The sequence below is a fragment of the Tiliqua scincoides genome, chromosome 1 (assembly GCF_035046505.1).
Source record: "Tiliqua scincoides isolate rTilSci1 chromosome 1, rTilSci1.hap2, whole genome shotgun sequence".
NCBI classification, from domain to species: domain Eukaryota; kingdom Metazoa; phylum Chordata; class Lepidosauria; order Squamata; family Scincidae; genus Tiliqua; species Tiliqua scincoides.
Window position 1 is genome coordinate 143,336,398 of NC_089821.1, and position 22,886 is coordinate 143,359,283.

At 44.6% G+C, this 22,886-nt stretch overlaps 1 protein-coding gene and 1 pseudogene across 1 annotated transcript; one reads left to right on the forward strand and one right to left on the reverse strand.

Moving 5' to 3' along the window:
• Positions 1–1,439: 1,439 nt before the first annotated feature.
• BFSP1 (beaded filament structural protein 1) lies at positions 1,440–22,549 on the forward strand. The gene is made up of 8 exons (XM_066622430.1): positions 1,440–1,810; positions 4,785–4,845; positions 12,715–12,810; positions 13,120–13,212; positions 14,156–14,263; positions 17,713–17,933; positions 19,042–19,127; positions 21,594–22,549. The coding sequence occupies exons 1-8, from the start codon at positions 1,440–1,442 to the stop codon at positions 22,547–22,549; spliced, it is 1,992 nt and encodes a 663-aa protein (XP_066478527.1).
• On the reverse strand, positions 10,932–11,053 carry LOC136637938 (5S ribosomal RNA; annotated as a pseudogene).
• Positions 22,550–22,886: the final 337 nt, after the last annotated feature.

Below are 22,886 nucleotides of genomic sequence, written 5' to 3' on the forward strand. Positions count from 1 at the left end.
GTAAACTGACTGGCTGAAGTATGCCTTCATATGAAGGGGCACAAAGTAGAAATGAGCACAGTAGAAGTAGATCCATTGCTTTCCATGGGTGTTCTTCTTAAGTAACTGTGGCTGAATTGTAGCCTTGGAGATGAAAATGAGGATTACATCCTGGTGTTTAAAAAACCAGACCTCTGCCAAACATTTGCAAAAGGGAACAAGGGTGCAGAAGGGTCAGGTGTGATCCTGCTAAAGAGGCTTGCTTGATTTAGATGGAAGTGTTGAACCCTGACTTACTTTTTTCTCAGGAGGAATGAAAAGGTTAACTTTGGCTTGCAGCCTCATTGCCCTGGAGACTAATAGCCCTGTAATTATCTCTGCATTGTCCTCTTGCTCTCCTCTGGACTTCACCTGGCTGTCGAAATGTGCCTGAACAGCCCTGACCCTGGAGTGACCTGAAGATAAGGGGATGAGATGATTTACACTCGATTTATTGGCAGAAATTTCTCACCTTATAGGCAAGTGTCTATGGCAGCCATTTTCGACCACTGTGCCATGGCACATTGGTGTGCTGTGAGTGGTCCACAGGTGTGCCACAGGAATTTGGGGGAAGGACATCTATTAGTAGGGCCAATGAGGGATGTGAGCTCTCCCCAGCAGCATGGTATGCCTTGTCAATTGTCAAAAACCTGATGGTGCGCTTTGACAATTTGAGTGCCTTGTTAGTGTGCCTTGAGATGAAAAAGGTTGAAGAAAGCCGGTCTGTGGTATGTACCATTTAGGTTCCAGGTGTCAGTACATAAAATGAAATGTATGTAGCTCGAAACATCCAGCTCTTGCTGGCACAGCCTTATTGTGCCTGTGCAAAAGCACCACCAAAGGACATACTGTCTCTGTCTGTAACATGGATGTCTGTAACTCGGGGAGTCGGATTGCATGGTGGTAGCTCTATTTTCTTGAAGGACTTCAGGTATCTTCTGAATTACTCTGTCACGTTCGATACATTAAAGCCAAATCAAACCAAAATGAATTGCCAGTACAAGTCCAGTGTGACATCCTCATGCAAAAATCCCTGATTGAAGTGGACAAAAAGTGCAGTGGAATGCTTTGAATGGCTTTTGTCCCCAGCCTCTCTCTAGCATTCTAATCCTCCCAGCAAAAGCACACAATGGAAAGAGATGGAAAGCAAGCAAGCAAAAATGCTGACAGAATTTTGAAAGGCTACCAAGAAAAAGAAGGCGGGGCCATCGGCTGTTATTTAGTGCCTATTGTGAACAGCTGGAGTTTAGAGTCATACGCTGTTGAGGCAGGTCCCTGTCCTTTGGGGTGCAGAGGGAAGAATCGAGCAATCTCCTCCTCTCTTTCCTTACCAGACCCATAAACATTTCATATTCGAACTGAACAGAAGAAGCCCAATGCAAAGGGGATCCTTGGACTCGCGCACTTCTTCTCACGCCACCATGTACAGAAGCAGCTACCTGCGTGAAGTCCGCAAGGAAAAGTATGAGAGGTCTGATGCTTATGAAGAGCTGCCAGAATCGCCTGAATTTAGCAGCCTTGCTCAAGCCCAGGGCCTGGAAAACCTGCAGGAGCTCAACGAGCGCTTTGCCAACTACATCAATAGGGCACGGGTCCTCGAGCAACGCAACACCATCTTCCGGAAGCAGCTCGAGACATTCCAGCGTGTGGAAGAACTGGCCGGGTTAGAAGAGGCCTTTGCAGCCCAGATTGACCTCAACCGCCAGCGGGTCCGCGAACTGTCCACAGACAGATCGAGGTTGGAACGTGAGGAAAAAGATGCACAACGCATGCTAGATGAATTCCGTAACAAGTAAGTTGACGGGAGGTGGGGAATATGTTTTATGTTCCTCAGTAACAATCAGACTCTCATAGCATGTTGCTTCTTCATTGTCAAAAGCAACCTCGCTTTCCCTGTTTAAAAAGATGATGCGGGTATGGCATTTGTTCATCTCAGTCAATGGCATAAGGAAGATCAGTGTACTTAAAGGAACCAAAATTCGCTGGAACTGTAATTTCCTTTATTTCAATATAGTCCCTTTAAAGAGTACTTAAGGCAACGTGGAGCATTTAATTATAATGCTGTGTTATAGAGAGAAGGCTGAAATTCTTATTTGTTAGTGGCCAGTGGCAGTGAGTTCTGAAGTGATATGTGCATCTCTGACGCAGTTATGAGAACACTGCAGAGTTCATGATGCTGTGCTCTCTTTGCAAGAAACACAACAAAAATGTGTGTCGCTATCTCAAATATTCCATACATGCACATTTTCCCAATAGTTTGATGCTAATGGCCTTTCCTGATATTAAAGTCTAATTAATCAGGAAGCATAATTAATATCAGAATCCATTCTGATCTGTGGTAGTCTTGTCTGGGCTTGTGCATTCTATTTGATTGCCCAAGGCTTGGTGAGGTTGGTGCTGCATAGCCTGCTATAAAGAAGAAAGCAACCCTAAGAACTAGAATAATCTATATGCCAATTCAATGATATCAACCCATAAGTATTGTGGGTACCATTTTCTGGGAGCTCTAATGCAGTGCTAGGAGTTACCTCAGGAGTTACTTCAGAGTTAATTACCTTACCTCAGAATGCCAAGTGCAAGGGAGGGCACCAGGATGCAGGTCTCTTGTTGTCTTGTGTGCTCCCTGAGACATCTTGTAGGCCACTGGGAGATACAGGCTGGCCTAGATGGGCCTATGGCCTGATCCAATGGGGCTGTTCTTATGTTCTTATGAGTTTTGACATTATGCTGATCAGGCCTGGCCTGAAGCAAACTGGCTGCTAAAGCAGTGTCAAAGTTCCCCATTTCCTTTTTTGTTTGGTTTTTGGGTGCATACGGGTTTGGTTTTGTGCTTGCATGGGTGAATACCAGGCTTTCTTAGCGTCAAATTCCAATTCAACAGAAAACGGTTATGGTGAATGTAAATCTAACATCATGAAATTAGCCTAATTATGGTTTGTCTTATTGTTTTTTGTCATCCCAGACACTACCGCCTCCAGAATTTCCACCACTGACCCTTTTTATGTGGGACGGAGTGAGCAGGAGAGGGATTGTGGGGGCATGTCTTGTAGGATGATGAATTGGTCAGGAGGCAGGTGTTGGACAGGTGGGGATGCAGGGTACCTCCTGCCACTTTGTCACTACCCCCAGCCCACTTCACTCAGCTTTATGAGTGAGCTAGACCTGATGCTGGTGCACTCGGCCGTGTGCCCTTCAAGAACAACACGAGTCACCTGTGATTATTGTTCGGTGCAGGAAGTGCTAGGATTGGGCTCTCGATAGGATTGGGCTCTCAAATCTTATTGTTAAAGGCTTCAAACAACTTCTTAAATATACACATCTACCTGAGAGAAAGTTCTCGTTAGTCATGCATAGGTCTGCACTGTTTGGGTATGCTGGAATATATATAAAATAAATGCTTTCCATTACCTCATCAAGAGAATGACATGAGAAGGATGCCTCCCTCCCCACAAATATGACACAAACATCTCTCAGATGAGACTGGCACCCAGCCAGCAGTTTATTTGGTGCAATAAAAGCAGCCTTTGAAAGGGGCTAGGGGGGAAAAAAACCACAAACCCAAAACAGGTGAATGAAGAAACAATGTAGCAGAACTATTGCCACAAAAACATACCAGGATGCTACAGGTTGCTAAGAATTTGGTGTTGGCTGATCCATTCCTACATAGATAAAGACACATGCATGAGATTGTGATCTATTTCAAATCTGCTACATTTACCTTCCCCTGGTTAACTACTCGCCATCAACAATCATTCAACACATAGAGAGTCATTAAAATATACCATTTATTGCTCTTTTAGCTATTATATGAGCAAAAGGGTGATGAATTGCATCTTAGGAAATCTACAGCATGGCATCCTTGAAATACATGTCCGAAAAGAATGGGTAAAATTCACACAACCAGCCTTTTCCCCAAAGTGTAACTTTTTTTAGTGAGTGGTGAGAATCTTACGTAATAAGGTTGTCTTACCTTATTACATGCTGGAGGCAATTTTTGCAGTTGAAGCTGATATGTTAGAGATTGTCCCTGGTGTTTATAGTACACCTACACAGGAAATGAGACCTTATACAAACTTCAGCTTTTCTAAAGTCTGTTGTCTGTCTCCGGTTGGCAGGTTCAGTATATGAAGGATTCCATAACCTAGGCATTTCAATAATCAGCCATGTGAGTAGCAGCAGTGAAAAATTCAAGGAACTTCTGGCTGCATATATTATTGCCCTTTATGAGCACAGATCATTTTGTAAGGATTGTAGGGTGCGAAACCTAGCATATATATCTTAACCAACTTTGGTAGGAGAAATGTTAGTGTTATGATGAATGGCTGAAACACTGTTTTTGGCACTTGGGTTTGTTTGTTCAGATTATATAGCCCACCCTGTCCTTTGGATTCTGGGCAGATAACCATATTGAAGATATAAGATGGTAGATGGGACAAGCTGCGTTAATAAAGAGCAGAAAACTGGAGGTTCAGATTAGCAAGTAACAAAAGTGGTTTGCAATCCAAATTCTGTTCTTGCAGTCCCAGGTACAGAAGATGGAGAGATGGAACACTGGAGTGTTTATTCAAACATTGTGCATGAACAATGCAGGTGGATTTTGCAATATCACAGATGGATTTGTTAATTTTGTTCCTCTGCCTTTATTTCTGCCTACTTTGACTGCGAAGATATATCTATATCTAGATCCACACCTCATACATTCATGAACAGAAAGGTTGATACCCCCTTTTCACTCAATATTTGCAATTTATTTCTATTCTTTGTAGGTACAGAAATGAATGTGAATACCAGCAGATGCTGAAGACAACCCTTGAACGACTTAATAAGGTGAGTTCATCATATTGGTTGGCAAAGCTGGTGTCCTGTTGTTGGGAGACCTGGAACCAAGTAGTCCTTTGGGCCTCCCAAGGTGCCATCCTAAACTCCCTTTGATGTCGCACTGCATGCTACTGCTGCTACTGGTCCTGGGGGCTCAAAGCATTAACCTGACTGGGTGGGTTCTCTGTTTTGTGTGGGTCCTTGCAATTTCAAACAGTCATCTTTGGTCACACACCCTACAGAACTAAGCCAGTCATTGGGAGGAAAAGTGAAGTCTTTGGGATATTTGATTTGAAACAGCAACTGACATCCTGAGAAAGGATGTCTCAACCTTTAAGTCGAAATTCTAAAACAAAAATTAAGTATCTGTTTTATCCTCCAGGGCTTTTTATTTTCTTATGTGTTGAAAAATCAGATTCTCTTTCCTTCTGGGTCTTTTTTTAATGGCTGATCATTTGGCTTTCATTGTTATCTTGCTGTAAGCCCTTTAGAAAGCTTGCACAAATCACAAAAGAAACTCTGAGCCCAGTCTTATCCTTTTGCACACCATAGCATGCAGCCTTGCCAAAATGGGCTGTGCTATGGTGGGCAGATTGGGAGTCTGGAAAATTAAATATTTTCCTTTACTCCCTTCTAAGCTTCCCAATTGCTAATGGGTATCCTTGGACCTGCACCAACTCTTTAGCTGGTACAAGTCTAAGGGGGTGTGTTGGCTTGCTCCTGGAGGGGATAGCATCCCCTCTAAGTTGACTGCACTGGATGCCACCCCCTCCCGCTTCTGACACACCTCTCACCCTCCCCCAGTTCTGCCCTCTCCCTGTTCCATCCTCCCTACTGACTCACCTTCATCAGTGGGTGCTCTCTTCCCTGCCTCCACTTGCAGGGCCTCTCCAGCAGTGGTCCAGAAGTGTGCAGCTCCGTGCGCTTCTGGGATGCTGTTTGCGACAGTCATAAAGCATCTATCACTGTCAGAATGGTAGTTCTGGCAGCTGTAGAGCCCAATAGGATTGGTCTGTGTGCTTGAATTGGGTTGGCATAATTTCTAGCATTCTTTCTATTATATTTTGATAGTTATTGTTCTACAACCTCAGATGTGGAGCCAGTGGTGGCTACACTTGAGAAACGGGGGTTGATGTTCCAGTTTTAAACTAGATCTCCTTCAGTCCACCTTTAAAATAGGAGCAACAGGGATCTACTTCGCCTGGTAGTTGTGAGTTTAAATCTGAGAAAATCTCTGCAGTGTCGTCCTTTAAAACAGGCTGTGTCTTTTAAGGATCACAAAACATGACTGGAATCTTAGAAGTGTCTGTGAATATTTCCTTATATTTTGCATACCTGTGAACTCCCTTCCTGCTAATCTTGCTGCATGATCTCCACTTTGCCGCACTGAAGGTGAAAAGAGTAAGGCATGTTAAGAGCAGCAACATGTGGTGAGGTCTAAGGCTGGGGAGGCAGACCAGGAAGTATGCTGGTGATGTGATGAGATCACATCACAAGGCATCCTGGGGACTACTGCAGCACCTGTGCCATCACAGCAGAGGCTGAGCTGTTGTTGTGCTATGCTAACCTCTTGGAGAGACTCGAACTTGTGGCAGTGACAGCTCCATCTTCCCTGTGATCATGCAACCACTCTGAAACTGGGTAGAGCAGGTTCACAATCATAGAGGAGGCTGAACTGTCACTGCTGCAAGTGCTATGTGAGGCTATTTTCAACGGCGGCATGTGCTGTGCTGAGGCTATTTTCACTGGTGCAGGACAGGAAAGGGGAGGCAGCCTGACTACATGTCCCTGTGTTAGAGTGCAATTCTATACATGTTTACTCAGAAATAAGCCCTACCACCTGTGTTTCCTGTGTCCCCTCAAATGAAATGAACAAGCTGAAACTCTCGTTCCTGATGGGCATAATCCAGACTTACCTTCTCCTCTACTTCTGTTCACCACCCCTGCCCTCCCGACCCATCCACTTGATACCCCCCCTCCCTGTTCATCATTTATGTGTATCTGCATTTGGGGGCAAGGCAGGCTGGTGCCTGTGCCTTTAAGTAAATTTCCCGGTTTTCTGTCCTGCAGAGCCTTAGGCTTTGTCTCAGGTCAGGTCCCTCTGAAAAACGTTTCAAAGGTAGCACATGAGCACACCTGTTGATGATGTTACCACTCTTCCTACAGGAGAAGTCCCAACACCACCTTCCACCCCACTGGTGTTCCTGGAGGGGAAGCAAAACACTAAGTTTCTTCAGGTGCCAGGATGCCCATGTAAAGTGGCCCCTCCCCATCAGCTTCCGAGCCATATGGGAAGGCTTCCACTTTGCTTTCGCAGCCACCACTGGCTTGGAAGCTGAAGGGAAGGGGCCACTTTACATGGACATCCCAGTGCCTGAAGAAACTCAGCACTTTACCCCCCCCCCCAGCAATGCCAGTGCTCCACCCTGACCCCACTCAGCTGCACCCCTGGTGAACATTAGGTAATAGGCCATAGTGCTACTTCTACCACTCCAAACTCAGCTTCCACATTTAGCCTTGTCTGTATACATTTAACTCCTTTCTGTTTGTTCTCAGCAGTTCCAATCTTTCATCAGTCTTTGTTAGGAGTGGGTGTCTCCAGTGGTGTATCCAGGAGCAGCACTGCCTAGGTGGTGATGTCATGGCATCCCACAATGTAGTGACGTCACATAATGCAATGACCTCACTTCCCGGTTTGGAGGAGGGCAGCGGTGGCTTCACAATGTGGCTGCCACCCGTCTATTCCTTCTACAGCAACTTTCCCCCTGACTCTTGGCTTCTGGCCAGTCACACAGAGCATGGTGCTGTGCTTGGAGGTTTGCTGTGACTTGGCAGAAGATGAAAGTCAACTGGGAAGCTGCTGCTCAGGTATACCCCCTTTCAAGTGATGCCCAGGGCAGGTCCCCACTTGCCACACCCTAAATACACCTCTAGTTGTCTCAACCCCTGTCAGTTCTAATTTGAGTTGGAACATTATTTTGCCAACTCTGAGTTGTTCCTGTAGTGTTACTGTTCTACGCTAACCAGCATTTTGGAGAAATGGCTTTTATGCTTAAGAATCTATTGACTCATTTCTATGAACTCTCTTCACCTAAATGTGTGCTAGGGGTATCACTGTTCAAAAGTGCATCACTGTTCAAAGCAGGACTGACACCGGGCTGTTGCATGACCATGTTGATGACACAGGAGGACAAGAAGAACATAAAAAAGAATTTATATCAGACAAGTGGCTATGCAGACTTCTGGCTCCTTGGCTTGCAAATGTAATTGAATAAGGGAAGCGAACTCTTTCATCTCATATAGGCTGAGTTGTCACAAATTGTAAATGTCAAATGGCTAATGCAATTTCCACAGTGGCAGATTGCAAAGAAACAGACATCTATCAGCACCTTCATGAAAACAAACAGTTTGCACACATGGGGTAAAAAAAAAAAATCTACCAGCGTAGACCAAAATTGATACATTGATATATATACCAATACATACTGGCATATAATGATTGGTAGTTATTTGTAGCAATTACACAGTCTTGCATAACAGTGATAAACCTTTGGTTTCTGCCTTTAGCTGACTTCTTTTTAGGCACTTATGCCCAAGTCTTTCTGGCAGTTTTCCATGCAGGGCTTTGGGTTTTACATGTAATTCTGTCTTCTATTGCTACTGGAAGGATTCATCACTGACGTTTCGAAGAGTGACATTTTGGTCAGCCTTGACCACTGCTAGGAGAACTGAGTGATGGATGAAAGAGCCTCACAGCGTTGATTCCTGTGTTGATTTTTGCAGGCTCACTGTCGATCTGCGCAGTGTTGATTTTTGCAGGCTGTGTAATACATGCTTATCTTCCCTCTTCTTCGGATCTTGGACTGTGCACCCTTTCCACTGAGGCATCTGCATGATGCCTTCTGCCTTTTGTCATGATTCATCTCGCCTTCCAATTAGTATCAGGCTTCATAATCACACCTGGGATTGCCCAGATGTTCATTACATTTAATATATTCTTGGCTATAATTTTTGGTACGGGATTTTAATGAGTCACTGTCTAAGAGATTCTTGGAATTAAGGAAGCCAGGAAGACTGAACCCCAAGTATTTGTAGATTGAATTACTGTCAAGTGTAGCTAATGTATTAGCTGTTACCAGGTGTTCTTGTTGTGGAGGATCTTCACTTTCACCTTTAATTGTGTGATTAAACACAGTTTAACACCATCCAGCCATTTGTCACCATTCAAATGACCACTTCTTACTCCCAGAGACATTATTTCCCTACATCCATCTCTTTCAAACCGATGTCTTCAGACATTTAAACAGAGAGTCCAGATAGCAACAGGTTGTTTTCGGGACAGCTGAAAGCCCTTTGTTTGGCAATTTGGTTTCTGAGTGGGGTGACTAGTATAGCTCCCATGTGATAGATGTGTGTAGCTTTAGGAATCAGGACTCATCAGAAGGAGGAAGCATTAATCAACTGTTGTGCAAACCTGTCAGGTTCCTGTCTTGGTTCTGCTGCTTGGGAACAGATTGCTAATTCATCCTCTGCCAAGTTTGCCATTCAAGACGGAGAACCTATAAACATTTATACAGAGAAGCAATAAAGCAAGAGGAATGGGTGGGGAAAATGGGACCTGGCTCTAGTCATGCTCAACTATTCATGGTTGGCAACCTTCAGTCTCAAAAGACTATGGTATAAGCCTACAGCACCCAGTATTCGCAGGCGGTCTCCCATCTAAGTACTAACCAGGCCTGACCCTGCTTAGCTTTCAAGATCAGACAAGATTGGGCATGTGCTGGTCAAAAGTGCCAGTGCCCATCCACACATCACAAGATGCACCCAACCAGATGAACATGGCTTGAATGAACGTTTCAGTGTGGACAAAGCTGTTAAAAAACAACTTTGCTTCTCCGCGTAGCTCCTTCCTCTTGCTAGGCTGGGCTGATGGTGCAAGATCCAAATATGTAGAAAATGGCAAAACAAATGCCTTTGTTATACTGATGGTTTAAAGCAGGGGTCTCTAAACTTTTAGACCAGCGGGCCACATCAAATATCTGGCATGGTGTCAAGGGCCGGAAAAATAAATAAATTTTAAATATATAAATTTAAATAAATACATTAGAAAGCCTCAGAAAACCTAAGGCCTTCAGATAGCCCCAAAACATCACTTCTGGATTTTCAGGAAAACCAGGAGGTTTTTAGGCCTTTAGAAGGCATTCTGAGGGGATACGCATGTCCTCCCCAGCCCTCAGAACACCCTCCAAATGCAACTGAAACACAGCTCTGGCACATTCAGTTGAAGGGGCCAGAGGCTTGCAGGGGTCCAGATAGAGGCTTGCCGCAGGCTGCATCTGGCCCCTGGGCCTGGGTTTAGAGACCCCTGGTTTAAAGCCTAGGTCTAATTTTGCTCACGATTTACAGAAATATGCGCTAATCAGTGGCATCTGCCTCCCTTTCACTCTAAGGTCACGCTTGTTGTGCTGCTGATCCAGCTTTCTATAGGAAAACTGTGAAGAGTGCAGAAATGTGGAGCAAACGGTGGTCGTTGGCTTAGAATGTTCCAGTTGTGGTCTGCAGTGATGGCTTTCATTTGCTCACAGTGCAGATAACGAGGCCAAAGCAACTGTCTGCTCTGGTGGGGGAGGGGGTTGTATCTGTGTGTGTGTGTTTTCCTCATTATTATAGATAACATCAGCAGGCTTGTCCAGTTGTTCACTCCATAGAATGGAAAGAGCAAGCATCTACACATTTTTGAAAGCCTAGCAGAGCTTTGGATTAGTTTGTGGCTGTGCATATCACAAAAGCAGCCACATTTGAATGGCTCCCCATCACATGCCCCTTTCAGGAATGTGACTGTTCTGCAGCCCAGGAGCCAATAAATGCGATGTTTCTGTCTGAGAACTAGAAGCTGAGCACTGAAGGAGGGAAATGTAGTCTTAAATTCCTAATTGATTTACGCCAGATTTATGGAGATGGCCGTACGTGACAATACTCCTTGGGCAAATCTGAGCACGCTTCACTCATCAAGTTCCAGTTCCTTAGTGATCCTGCATTCTTGTTGATAACATGGTTGGTTGGCAACCTTCAGTCTTGAAAGACTATATCGTATAAGCCTACAGCACCTGGTATTCCCAGGCGGTCTCCCATCCAAGTACTAACCAGGCCTGACCCTGCTTAGCTTCCGAGATCAGATGAGATCAGGCATGTGCAGGGTAACAGTTATGCTACGGAATAGCTCTGTGTCTGAGATCCTTGGCAGTGTAACATGAATAGCATCGCTTTCTTCTTTCCAAAGTGTTTTTCCTAAGGACGCTTGATCCAATTGGCACAAACACCATGAGGGATGCTGGGGGTAGGTACATATAAATTGCAGGCTTCATTCTACTGACAGGGATCTGGCTATTCTGGTCTGTTTGGGTTTATCTACAGACAAGGATTGCATTGGTCCTGCCTGAAATAAGCAGGATCAATCAGAGCCTATTGTTATTCTTTACATGTATAGCAGAGTTTTCCTGCTTTTCATAAGGAACAACCTTGTCTCCCTATGCTGCATTGCAAGCTGCTTTAGAAACTTAGGCAATGGCATGTGTATACAATTCGCAAGTGATGGAGAAACAGGTTATGACTGGATGCAGGAATGGAGCAGCCCAAGCCTAACCTGCCCTGGAGCCAGAGCAGATTTGGGGATGAAAGTGGCCCAGCCCGTGGCAATAGAAATTGCTTCCCGTTACCCTGGGTAAAATCACAGCAGCCCCAATGGGACTACACGGATCTGCACTGCCTGCCCTTCCCCCCCCCGAAATGCCTCCTCTTTGCCCTCCCCACACACCTCCAGATCTCCACACCAGCCTAACTCAGCTGGCTTGTGCTTACCTTTAGTGCTGGCTGAGTGGGGCTCGCATCACCCTCCAGAGGCCGGGGCATGTCTGTGCACCATCCTCCTTGCTCTCCCGATGGTGAGAAAGTGCTTTACAGCACTTTTGCAACACCAGTAGGCCAGAGCAAAGGACTTGTGCCAGCCCATTGTAACTTCTGGATTGCACCCTAAGGGTGGCTGAGGTGGCACAGAAGTGCTCTCCAAATATCCAGATGCACAAGCTTGAATCTTAACACTTGTGCACTTCCTGGGTAGCCAAATCCAAACTAAATTCCTCCACAATGAATTAGTGGGGCTGGCACAGCCTACACTGCATCCTATGGGAGAATTTTGGCTCCTAGAGTTCTCCTCAAGGTAAGTGGACATTTGCCTTCTTGCCCAGGGTAAGCCCCAACAGCTGCTATGGGTCAACTTGGACCTGCATCAGTGATATCACTGGCCCAAATCTGAGTTTATCTGATCAGGTCTGGGAAGGAGAGTAGGATATGGTTTGTACCAACACTGCCAAAACAACCCTTCCCAGGCCTGATCCCCCACCCCATCACCATCCTCACCCTATCCTGTTCCACCCCATCCCTGCCCCCCCCGCGTTCTGTCTTACAGCATGGTGGTTCAGTTCATTGTTCTTCAGAGTATAACTGTTCCTCCAAAACAAGGTGCATGCAAATTACAGGTTGCCTGGTAATTGCTAGGATTGGAAACCTTGTATGGGTGTTCTCACAGGATGTTGGGGAGAAAGGAGCACTCCACAATAGTTTCTAGCTACGGTATTCTTCTCCAAATCAAAAGGCATATGGGGCCTTTCAAGCTATTCACTGATTTCAAAACAGCCGCGCTACCAAAAGTCCGTAATTCTTAACAGTGTTCCCAGCAATGTATTAAACAGAAATTGCCATTCTAAACAGATGGATATTCATTAGCTATAGTGAAGGATTTCTGTAAAAGACAAGCCATCCTGCTGCCTTCTGTAATACAGCAAGGAGAAAAATAAATGACCATGTTTACTTTTATTCCAGGAAGCCGATGAAGCTTTGTTGTGTAATTTGGAACTCCAGATTGAATCGCAGTTCTTGCAGGATGACGTTAATGCCACAAAGGACAGATACAAGAAGGTAATGGACTGAGAGCTAACTGGGTGTGTGGGGGGGGGGGGCTTTGTTTTATTCCAAGTTTTCATTGCCAGTAGCTGGCCAATGACAATATCAGTGAGTTGTATCCTAAGAACATTCATGAAATAAGTTCTGTTTGTGCCGGGGGGGGGGGATTTTTGCCAGTTCCCCCTTCTCTCTCCATCCCCTGTGCCCCCTTGAAAGTACCCACAGGAGCAGACTGAAAAGCAGTAGAAAGACAGGAGTGCACTTCCTCGAACCGAGATGACTACTGTGATAATTTCTTATGTACACTACTTTGCTCTGCCTCAGAACCTAATGGAAATTCAGACATATGTCAGCATTTTACAACAGATCATGCAAACAACTCCCCGTGTGTCCACGATCACAGCTGGAATCAGTGAGGTGAGAGTTTTGTTTCACAAATAAATGTTATGCCAAGGGAACGCTTTTAAAAGGATCCTGCTTTTTAATAGTATTGTGGCGGGTGTAAAAAGACAATGAGATATTCAAGCATTTGAAAATAACATTTGGAGGATCACATCAATTCAAGGACTTGTCCTCTAGAGGAGGTTTCCTAGGGCAGCATATACAGGAAATAGATGTTTTACTGTGATACTTGTAGGAATGGGAGGGTCTTCCTCTCCCTTTGGCGCTTTGATGCAACCATGCTACAACTCTGGCCAGTCCTCCAAACAGACCAATTATCTTTTTCTCGCCACGACTGAATATGGGTCGTCCAGTACTAGCTCTTGAATGAGTAAGTCAGGGCAGCTTTGCACAATTCAGCAAATACAATCGCTGCGTGCACCCTGGTGTTAACTTGGTGTAAAGGTATGTTCACATGTCTTAAACTCCTATGCACATGCATCTGTGCCACTAGGCCCAATCAGGGAATTCAGAAAAGTGTGTGCAGGATGACAGTTGGCTTACTTCCTTCTAAACCAGTGCCACTGCCAAAGATCATGTTGGTAGAGCTGAAGGAGGAAGTAGCTGGTGCTGATTGCTTTCCTTCCAGAAAAGCAATCTGGAAAAGAACTGTTGCCTCTTTTCCTCCGCAGCCCTTGGCTGCTTCTTCTAAACTGGCCTGATGAGGTGAAAATTTCCACTCCCAGGATCCTTTCCGAACAGCCAGTTTAGAAGAAGTTGCAGCAGCAGAGGGGGTGAGGAGTTGGTAGTCTAAAAGGCAGTGGTGGTGGCAATTGGGGGCAGGGTGTATCTGGTTTAAAAAAAGGAATGTGTGATTTGGCACCACTTTTGACTGTAGTTCAGCTTGGGTCTGTAATTGCATCCCCAGTGGTAGTTGTGTACAATCCGATTTTAACCCTTCCCTTTTCTTCGATATCAGGAGAAGCTGATAACTGAGAGGAGATTACCAATTCTGCAGAGCCAGTTAGAAGAATACAAGAGCATCCTCTGCCAACTCCAGAGTCAGAAAGTTAAACTGCAGACAGAGGTACTCTTTCTCGAAATGCTGCTGTGGTTAAGACTAAAAACATTTCATCAATCTGAAAGCTGGCAGCACATGGACTGTGATATTTTGAGCACAGTTGCTTTCACAATCCAGAGGGGTCCCCAGGAAGGGTTTAAATCAAAGTAGGAGTGACCCTTGATCAGTGAGAGATAGCCTCAAACTGAGTGGTGGGCTGTTTGTAGGATGCAGAAGACTTTGCTTTACAATTCTCTGCTCTTTGGTGTGTATCTGTAAAGACATTGTTGAAAAATCTCAAAGAGACCAGCAGACACATATATGAATAACAGTGAAAAGAAGAAGAGGAAGCTTTGTTTTTATCTCTTGGAATGGCTCCAATGACCAATGGTAGGGCCAGCTTACAGGGCTGATGAGGTGCCCTGCAAAACTTAGCGCTGTGCATTATCTCAAGATAATGCGCATAGAATTAAAACCTATATGTGTGATTTCATCTGTAGTATACGCCTGTCATATTTAAGACTATCTGAATGAACTGCAAGGCATCTTTCCAAGTTTTGTGTTCCTGGAGCTATGGAGAAGTAATAAAATATTTTTCCTTCAGGTGAAATAGTTTTACAAGAGATTTGAGCGCCACCTGGTGGTTGGTTTATATTCAGCGAGGACTCATTTTGACAGACTTTCTGAAATACCATAGGATTCAAACGTGGTATCTTTCCCCCCCCCACGTATTAATACCTTTGGCAGAAGAAATATGAAAAAATACCTGTTGCAATACAAATGTCATGTAGCTGTTGTTGGAAATATTCATAAGGAGGCGATAGAGTTCATTACAGCTCAAATTCTCATGGATTTTGCACTCAGGTGTGATATTTTTCATAGGTTTTTTTTTTTTCTGGGAAAATATGTATTTAATTATTGGGAAGCAGATGTTTCATCTTTCTTCAAGCTAGCACTCAAGGCAGCCAGTGGCATATTTAGCGTGTGGCATGTGGGGACATCTGCCCTGTGCACCACTTGAAGGGAGGCGCCAGGTGTGGACTTACCCATGTTCTACCAATGGTGTATTTCTACACCACAGTCAATGCTGCATTTTTGCACCAGTTTCAGGGGACCTCTAAAAAGAGGTAAATAAACACTATTTTTCATTTCTTTTTTAAGGGTAACTTAGCATTCATGTATTTTTGCATAAATTCACTTAGTGGAACAGGGCTAGCTTCCCACCCCAGGATCTCCCCTTCTCTTTGTAACCTGCTAAATAAATTTACTTGGTGGGATGAACAGGGCTGGCTTCCCACCACATGATCTCTCCTTCTCTGTTTGGAAAGGGGCACAATCTCAGTTCTTGCCATGGGTTCCATTTGCCCTAGATACACCACTGAAGGCAGATTTAACAACATAATATCAGCCGGCAGAGCATATGACATTATAAAATACAAACACAAAAAAGTAGCATGCGGTGCCAACATAAAGCAATGGCTGGATAAAAAGATGCAGACATATGTAAAAGAAAGCACAGAGAGCAGCAATTCAGTATTTCAATCATTCAGTCATCAGAAGGCCAGGTCAACCCTTTGGAATGGCTACCCTTTGTTCTTTCACTTTTGATAAAGAATCCAGATGCATTCACTCCTGTGTTTTCTGTGTTGTCTTTCCTTGTCACTCAGGCCTGATTGATGACAACTAAAAAAAGAACAAAAGGACTTGCAGCATCACCCTTCTGGTGGAAGCAGGCAAAGTACCATTAGAGCTTTTAAGGGCAACAGTGACTTGGATTAAAGCTTCCTTCTTGCAGCTTTTACCCCTGTTATTGCTTCCTGTAGAGCAACCAGGAGACTAAGAATCAATTGCCCCTAAATTAGTCAACTCCTGTTCCATGCTTGGTGATGGTGGCGGCGAGCTGAATAATTTATTTACTCCTCTTAGGATTTCTACAGGGCAAAGTACAGGGAGGGAACATAGGACAATGATATAGCACATGCTTTGCAGGCAGGAAGTCTTGGGTTCAATCTTTGGCAGCAGGGAGTTCTTGAAAAAAACCCTGTCTGAAACAGGAAGAGCTGGCACCCAGTCAGTGTGCAGACTATACTGATCTACACGGACCAATGATCTGAGTCAGAACAAAACTACGTTTGTTCATTGACCTGAATCTGTGAACCTATTAATGGTGCTGTCTTCAGAGCAATGCTGTCAAAAATGGGCGCAATCCAAGGTGTGCCCTAGAGTGGCGCAAGCCCTCTCTGCCAGCCTCCTGGTGTGACAAAAGTGCTGTAAGGCACTTCTGCACAACTGGGTGAGTTGGGAGTCCAGCACAGGGGATTTGCACCAGCCTCCAGAGGCCAAATGCGGCCCCAGCACTGCTGATGGAGGGTGCATTTGTGCCAGCAGTAGGCCATTGGTGCAGGTGTCTGGGGAGGATGGGGGCAGGCATTGCAGGGGCTTTCCAGGGCGAGAGGAGGGCAGGCAGGTCTGTGGGCAGACTGGGCCTGGGAGGAGATGGAGCCAGGATCTGGCACTTAGGCCAGATTCTAACCCCCTTCTGGGCAACCCGGCCTAGTTCCAGGCTGCTCGGATCTGTGCCACCTCTTTAGGTGGCACAGTTCTGAGTAGCCCCATTTGGACCGTTGCTGCGTTATCTGGGAGAAGGGGAGTTGATCCTCCTTGCTCTGGGTTCTGCCACTGCCAGCCCTAACCTTGCGCTGGATACAGTGCAGGCCGGCCAGCCTACCTGTTCCAACACAGGATAGGATTGGGCTGCCTGTTAAGTAAACAGGTTGATCCGACAGGCAATCATAAAATATAAACAGAAACACAGTAAAGGTTTGATTTCAGTTCTGCTCCGTGAGCTGAAGGTTTAAAGGAAAGTGGAAGCCTTGATGTACCTGGGCTTCCCACAGTGACTGCGATAAGCATGAACAGCACATGCATGTCTCTAAGCCTTTGAGGACATGTGCTGGGAGCTGCAATAGGCTCTGATGCCCATGGCCCTTCAGACTTGATGGAAACTCTGCTGGAACCTGGGTTCAGTGAGTGTGAGTGTGCTACAAAATCTAGCAGTGCAATTTTGTACAGGTTAATCAGAAACAAGTGCCACTGTATTCAGTGGTCCTCGTTCTCATATAAGTGTGTTTAGGATTGCGGCCTAAAAATTTGGACAGAGTCAGGGATCATCCTTAACTGGCTGTTTAGGTCACTGTTATTATAGCTGGGATAAATAATTACTTCAGACACTTGGCAGAAGGTTGCATTTAACTTTGAACAAGGAACAGTCTCTGACACTGCCCACCACTGCACGTTATGTCATGCCAACCATTTCCATTTTGCAATTTGTCGAAGCAATCAGGCCAAGTGGTGCACTGGGATTGAAATGGGTTGATATGCTGGATCCTGAGAGCGAGTGACCTGCTGAGAAGGTGTGCCATTTTCCCTGGGAGAAGTGCTTCAAGTGATCTCTTTCATCTACCTTTGTTTAACAGACAACAGTGCTGGAACAGACTATTAAGAACACCCAGGAGAGCTATGAGGATGAGATTCAGCTGTATAATGAGCAGATTGAAACACTGAGGAAGAGCATTGAAGATGCTGAAAGGACCTTGGAAAAATACACCAACGACTGCCGCCAGCTCTCCATTTATAAGCAGTCCCTGGAGAATGAACTGGAACGCTACAAACGTATTATTGAAAATGAGGACAGCAGGTATAAGATTTTTTGTGCTGCAGAAGCACAAAATATGTTCAGAATATTATATGTCTTTAGGAAGCCGTTAAAAGTAAAAAGTGAGCGTTTAGTTCAAATAATGTTTTTAATATAAAACTGGCACCATCTGTGGTTCATTTGGGTCTGAGAAGGCTATTATACCAATCTCCTGGTGATATCACAAAATATCATATCATCGTATCATAAAACTTTTATTGGCACAAAATATTACAAAATGCATATTTCCAAAATGGCAGGCCTTGGTTGCAACCACCTCTGGTAGGATTTCTCCTGGTTGTGTCCAAGCCTCACCATAAGCGGCTAAGGCAACCCTAACTAACTTTTGCTGGACTGTGGCTGTAACTTTAAATTTTGTAAGCCACATTGATCTGTTATGGAGAAAACAGGGTTTTAATGTATTAACTAAAAATAAACATAATAAATAAAATAAGCAATGCATTAATCAAGCCAGTATGAATAGTCTTCTCTATCTATCTATCTATCTATCTATCTATCTATCTATCTATCTATCTATCTATCTATCTATCTATCTATCTATCTATCGTTCCAGAACCACCTTTCAGAGCGCGATACCATAGTCTTTCGAGACTGAAGGTTGCCAACTGCAAGTGATATATAGAGGAATATTTATTGTTGCCACTTGTCCTTCTCTGGCTCTCACATAATTTTACAGGAGAATGGAAATGCTGAAGGTCAAACTATACATGAAGAAGAGTTCTATTCTTGGTGGCTGCTATGTATACCTAAATCCCATCCCCTTCTCCCTGCCCTGGGCTTGCCCCACATGAGTCTCTTTGGACTTATGGTATAGCTCCAGGGAGACCCATTGGAAGCTTGGCAGCCTACAGTGAGGTAAGTAAAAAATATTTTTACTTGCGTCTCCTGGGCTTTGTCACCTCCCCCTTGCCCCGCCCTGCACTTCACCAGCAGCGCTGCATTATTTGGTCTGGTGAGGGATAGAACTGGGCTAGAATATTACTCATTGTATTTGACTTGGCATTGTGTTGATTTAATGTTTAAAAATCATTTCTTACATATCCTTGATTTTGTTGGAGATTCATTTTCATGCAAATTTTCTCTGTGCTAGGTTGAATTCTGCCATTGTTGGAACCCCTGTGACCCTATTTACACAGAGCTACAAACCCTTGCAGACTCCGACCCTGAGAGGAAGAGGTAATGACCTGGATTCCTTTACAGCCCAATCCTCTGCCGGCTGGGTGCCAATTTAACACACACTGCACCAGCGGAGGCTGCTTTATGGCAGTTGTAAAGCAGCCTCCACCAGCACGCACTGCTTGGCCACTGGTGGGGAGGCCAGAGCAACCTCCCATACACCTGTACACAGCCTAAGACCCACCGGAGCAGGTAAAGCAGCATAGGGGGTGGAAGAGGAAAAGGCAGATCAGGGGAGGGTGTGGGTGGTGATGGGATGGAGAGAAGGGTGGTTCAGGCCCAGGGGCAGATTCAGCAGTAGCGCATGCTAAATCCTGACTTTCTTCCCCAGCCTGATCAGGCTTCCCATGTCAGTATGGACTTACCCCAGCTATAGAGCTGGCACAGGTTCAAGTTGACCCTCTGCAGAGGCTTACCTGCAGAAACTTACCCTGGGGCAAGAGAACAAATGCTCTCTTATCCCGAGGAGGCCTCCCAAAGCTGAAACACCCCGTGTGATTCACTGGAGCCTGCGCTGGTGCCATTGCATTGCCGCACAGGGAGTTGCAGTGGATTGGGCTCTTGGTCCATGGAACTGGACTTGCATATCTGTTTCGACATTGGCACAATGTCTGACTACAACTGACTTCACTGGATTTTGGAGATCAGTTATCCTTTTGTTCATAGTGGCCACAGTGAAGGGTCTAGCTTGCTTAATCATGCAACTAGCTCTAATTGGTCCATAGATGTATTTATAAATAGATATAGAGATGAAACAAGGTGAAACTGCGCAGGGGTATGGGGCCTTTCATAGTTTGCTCCCACCATAGTTTTCATCCCAGTTGTGTCCTCTCCGTAAGTCATTTCTCAATGGAAAAGAAAACGTACACTGACTTTCTGCAGAAATATTTCCCCTCTCATTAGAAATGGTACACACAGGGGCACTATCAGAATTCCAACCATGGTGAGGACAAGCTAGTAAGGCCCCCTACCTCTCTGCCACCATTTTGTTCCAATTCACTGCCCCTCACTCCTTCATTGGAATTCAAACTAAGCTCAATTGCAGCAAGTTGTGCACTGAAGCATACATAAAACTAGACCTAAGAGAAAGCTTTTAAACAAATGAGGGAGAGAGAGAGAGAGAGAGAATGCAACTGACTGAATGATTCAAATGCACAGCAGGAGAGTAGCTGCCTGGCCCCACTGTAGCTGGAACAGATACAGTGGAGGACAGAGTGCCTATACCTTTAATCATTTAAGAGAGAAGAGAGAATTTTGGCAGGTGCAGCTTTTAAAGCCCTTCCTTATTGAGCTGCTCCTGACAAAATTCCCTCTTCTATACAATGGTTAAAGGTATAAGCAGTCTGACTTCCACTGTACCTGGTCACCCTGAGCTGGAGCATCTTCTGAATTGTACTGCAATGTATGGTCATGTTTCCATTCAATGGGGCCTTGACTCCAGCCTTGGAGATTAGGACTGCATGTCTACGGTCAGTGATTTGACCTTTGCATCAAAGAGCTGAATCCATAAAACATTCGCAGATATAGTAAGCCTAGGTTTTCTTTCTCATGCCTTGCATATTCAAAGCATGAAATCTAATGGAGACAAAACCATAACTTTTTCCTCCAGTGCTGCATCAAATATTCTCATGTGCCAATCAGTGGGCACAAATGTCATCTGCATTGAAGCCCTTTGCTGTATTTAAGGATTCTTGTTTCTGATTAACTACTTGTATGAAGTTCCATGATTCTCAAGGGTAATAAACTTTGCTAGCAATGTGATACTATAGTAATAGTCTTCCTATGCATGACTGCTCATAAATAAGTCTCCATGAATTTACTCCCAGGTATGTATCAGATTGAGGCTATCAAGAATTTTCTATATGTTTACAACACTTATAACCAGTGGTTTTCTGTCTCTATTAGTACAGGTAATAAGTTTGAATATGGGACTATTCTCAGGAAGGGAGGTTAAATGAATATACAATATATCTGCAGAGTGATTCCCCTTTTGTATCCTCCTGAACTGGATGGGGGATGCCTAGGAATTGGGGCCTGGTAGATTGTGTCACCCCTCATAGAACAAACAGACGAAGGACGGGAATGGTTTATTCTGAGATGGGGTGGAAGATAGTTTTGGTTTATCTTTGAAAGCACTGAAGTCACCCCTGAGGAAATGCCATAAGATTCTAAATACGTTGGCCAATAAATTACCTTCTATGCACCTCCGAGATTTCACCTTTCAAATCTTGCAAATTTTTAACATGTTCTAAAGTTCTTTATGAGCCTGAAGGCTCATAAAATGAGAGATCTCTGCAGTGTGAATAGAGAGTTACTTATTCACATAATTCACACAAGAAATATTTATGTAGCAGTGTTGGTTAATAATGCTAATAATATTTGACCCGATGGATCAACTGTTGCCAGTTGGCTCCATGGAGTGTTGTTCTTATTTCTTTGTTTTTTCTCTTGTGTCCTTTGCTGCAGACATTACACTGGTCATTCAAGACTTTGGGCGTGCAAAACCAAGACAAAGGAGTCTGCCGAAGAAAATTTCAAGGAGGAAGGAGATCACACCTAAAGACCTCACCAATAGTGCCCCAACAGACAAAATGTATGACCAACCTCTGGAAGGGTTTGATCACGATCAGCTGGATTTCAAACCTGAAGGACTGATGGTCACAAGTGAACAAGGGCAAGAAGAAGTAGAAGAAACGGAGCCAGAGGGAGCTGTAGAGGATGTTCCTGATGGAGCACAGATAAGCAAAGCTTTTGACAAACTGTGCAATATAGTGAGAGAGAGAATCAGATGCTACCAGGGACCAGAACCTAAGCCTGACTCCTACACTAAAGGGCGTTATATACTTGTCACAGGAGAAGGAAGCTATGATGACCCCTGCTTCCATTCAACCATTCCTTCGGGTGGTGGGATCACTGTTTCTGACAGTGAAGGAAAGGTGCCATGTGAAGGTGGGGTTGAACCAATCCCAGAGTTACCTGAACCTTTGGAAGGTGATAAAAGTGAACCTGAAGCCCATGAAATGCAAGGAGAATTCCAGATACAGGAAGAGATAAAATATGAGTCCAAACTAGAAGACAAGGAGAAGGAAGTTGCATTTGAATCATGGGAAAAGCCTAAAGAAATAGAGGAAGAGCCTGCCAAATTGCCAGGCTCCATGGAACCAGAACCTATTCCCATGCCGGGTTTAGGTGGCCGAACTGAAGCAGGAATCTTTGTCAGCAAAGAGTATAATATACAAGGCGGGATTTCTTTCAAAGAACGGACCCCACCAAGTTCCGTGAGTTATGAAAAGGTGGAAGTGGTGGAATCCATTGAGAAATTATCCGATGACAAAATTCAAACCTATGAAGAAACGGCGATGATTGTGGAAACCATGATTGAGAAAACCAGTAAGAAGAAACTGGGAGACAAGGCCTGCTAACCTGCAGCTCCAGGCAACCTGGTACTGTCACTAAAGTTGTGATCCTTTAGGCCTTTTACCACATTACAGTGTCTCTAGGAAATGCAATGAAACTATTTGAGAAGGACTGGTTTGAGAGGAGTGTAGCTTTAAAAAGACACTCTTTGCTTGAGTCCTTCCCCCAACACACACATTCTGATGGAATGATAAAAATAGTGGATTTTGTTGCTTGAAATGCAGCTGGCTTTATCAGTTTATGGCAAAATGCTGCATAATGTACTTTCATTCCTGAGGTCTTAGACCCAATTCAGATGGTGCCCACTGTGGTAAAGCTGCCTTTCCCACGCACTCAGGCCTA

Excerpts from the sequence above, each read along its gene's own strand:
- BFSP1 (XM_066622430.1), top strand. The coding sequence starts at position 1,440 with ATGTACAGAAGCAGCTACCTGCGTGAAGTCCGCAAGGAAAAGTATGAG. Across the intron at positions 13,213-14,155 it reads TCACAGCTGGAATCAGTGAG|GAGAAGCTGATAACTGAGAG; the intron begins GTGAGAGTTTTG and ends CTTCGATATCAG. Across the intron at positions 17,934-19,041 it reads ATTGAAAATGAGGACAGCAG|GTTGAATTCTGCCATTGTTG; the intron begins GTATAAGATTTT and ends TCTCTGTGCTAG.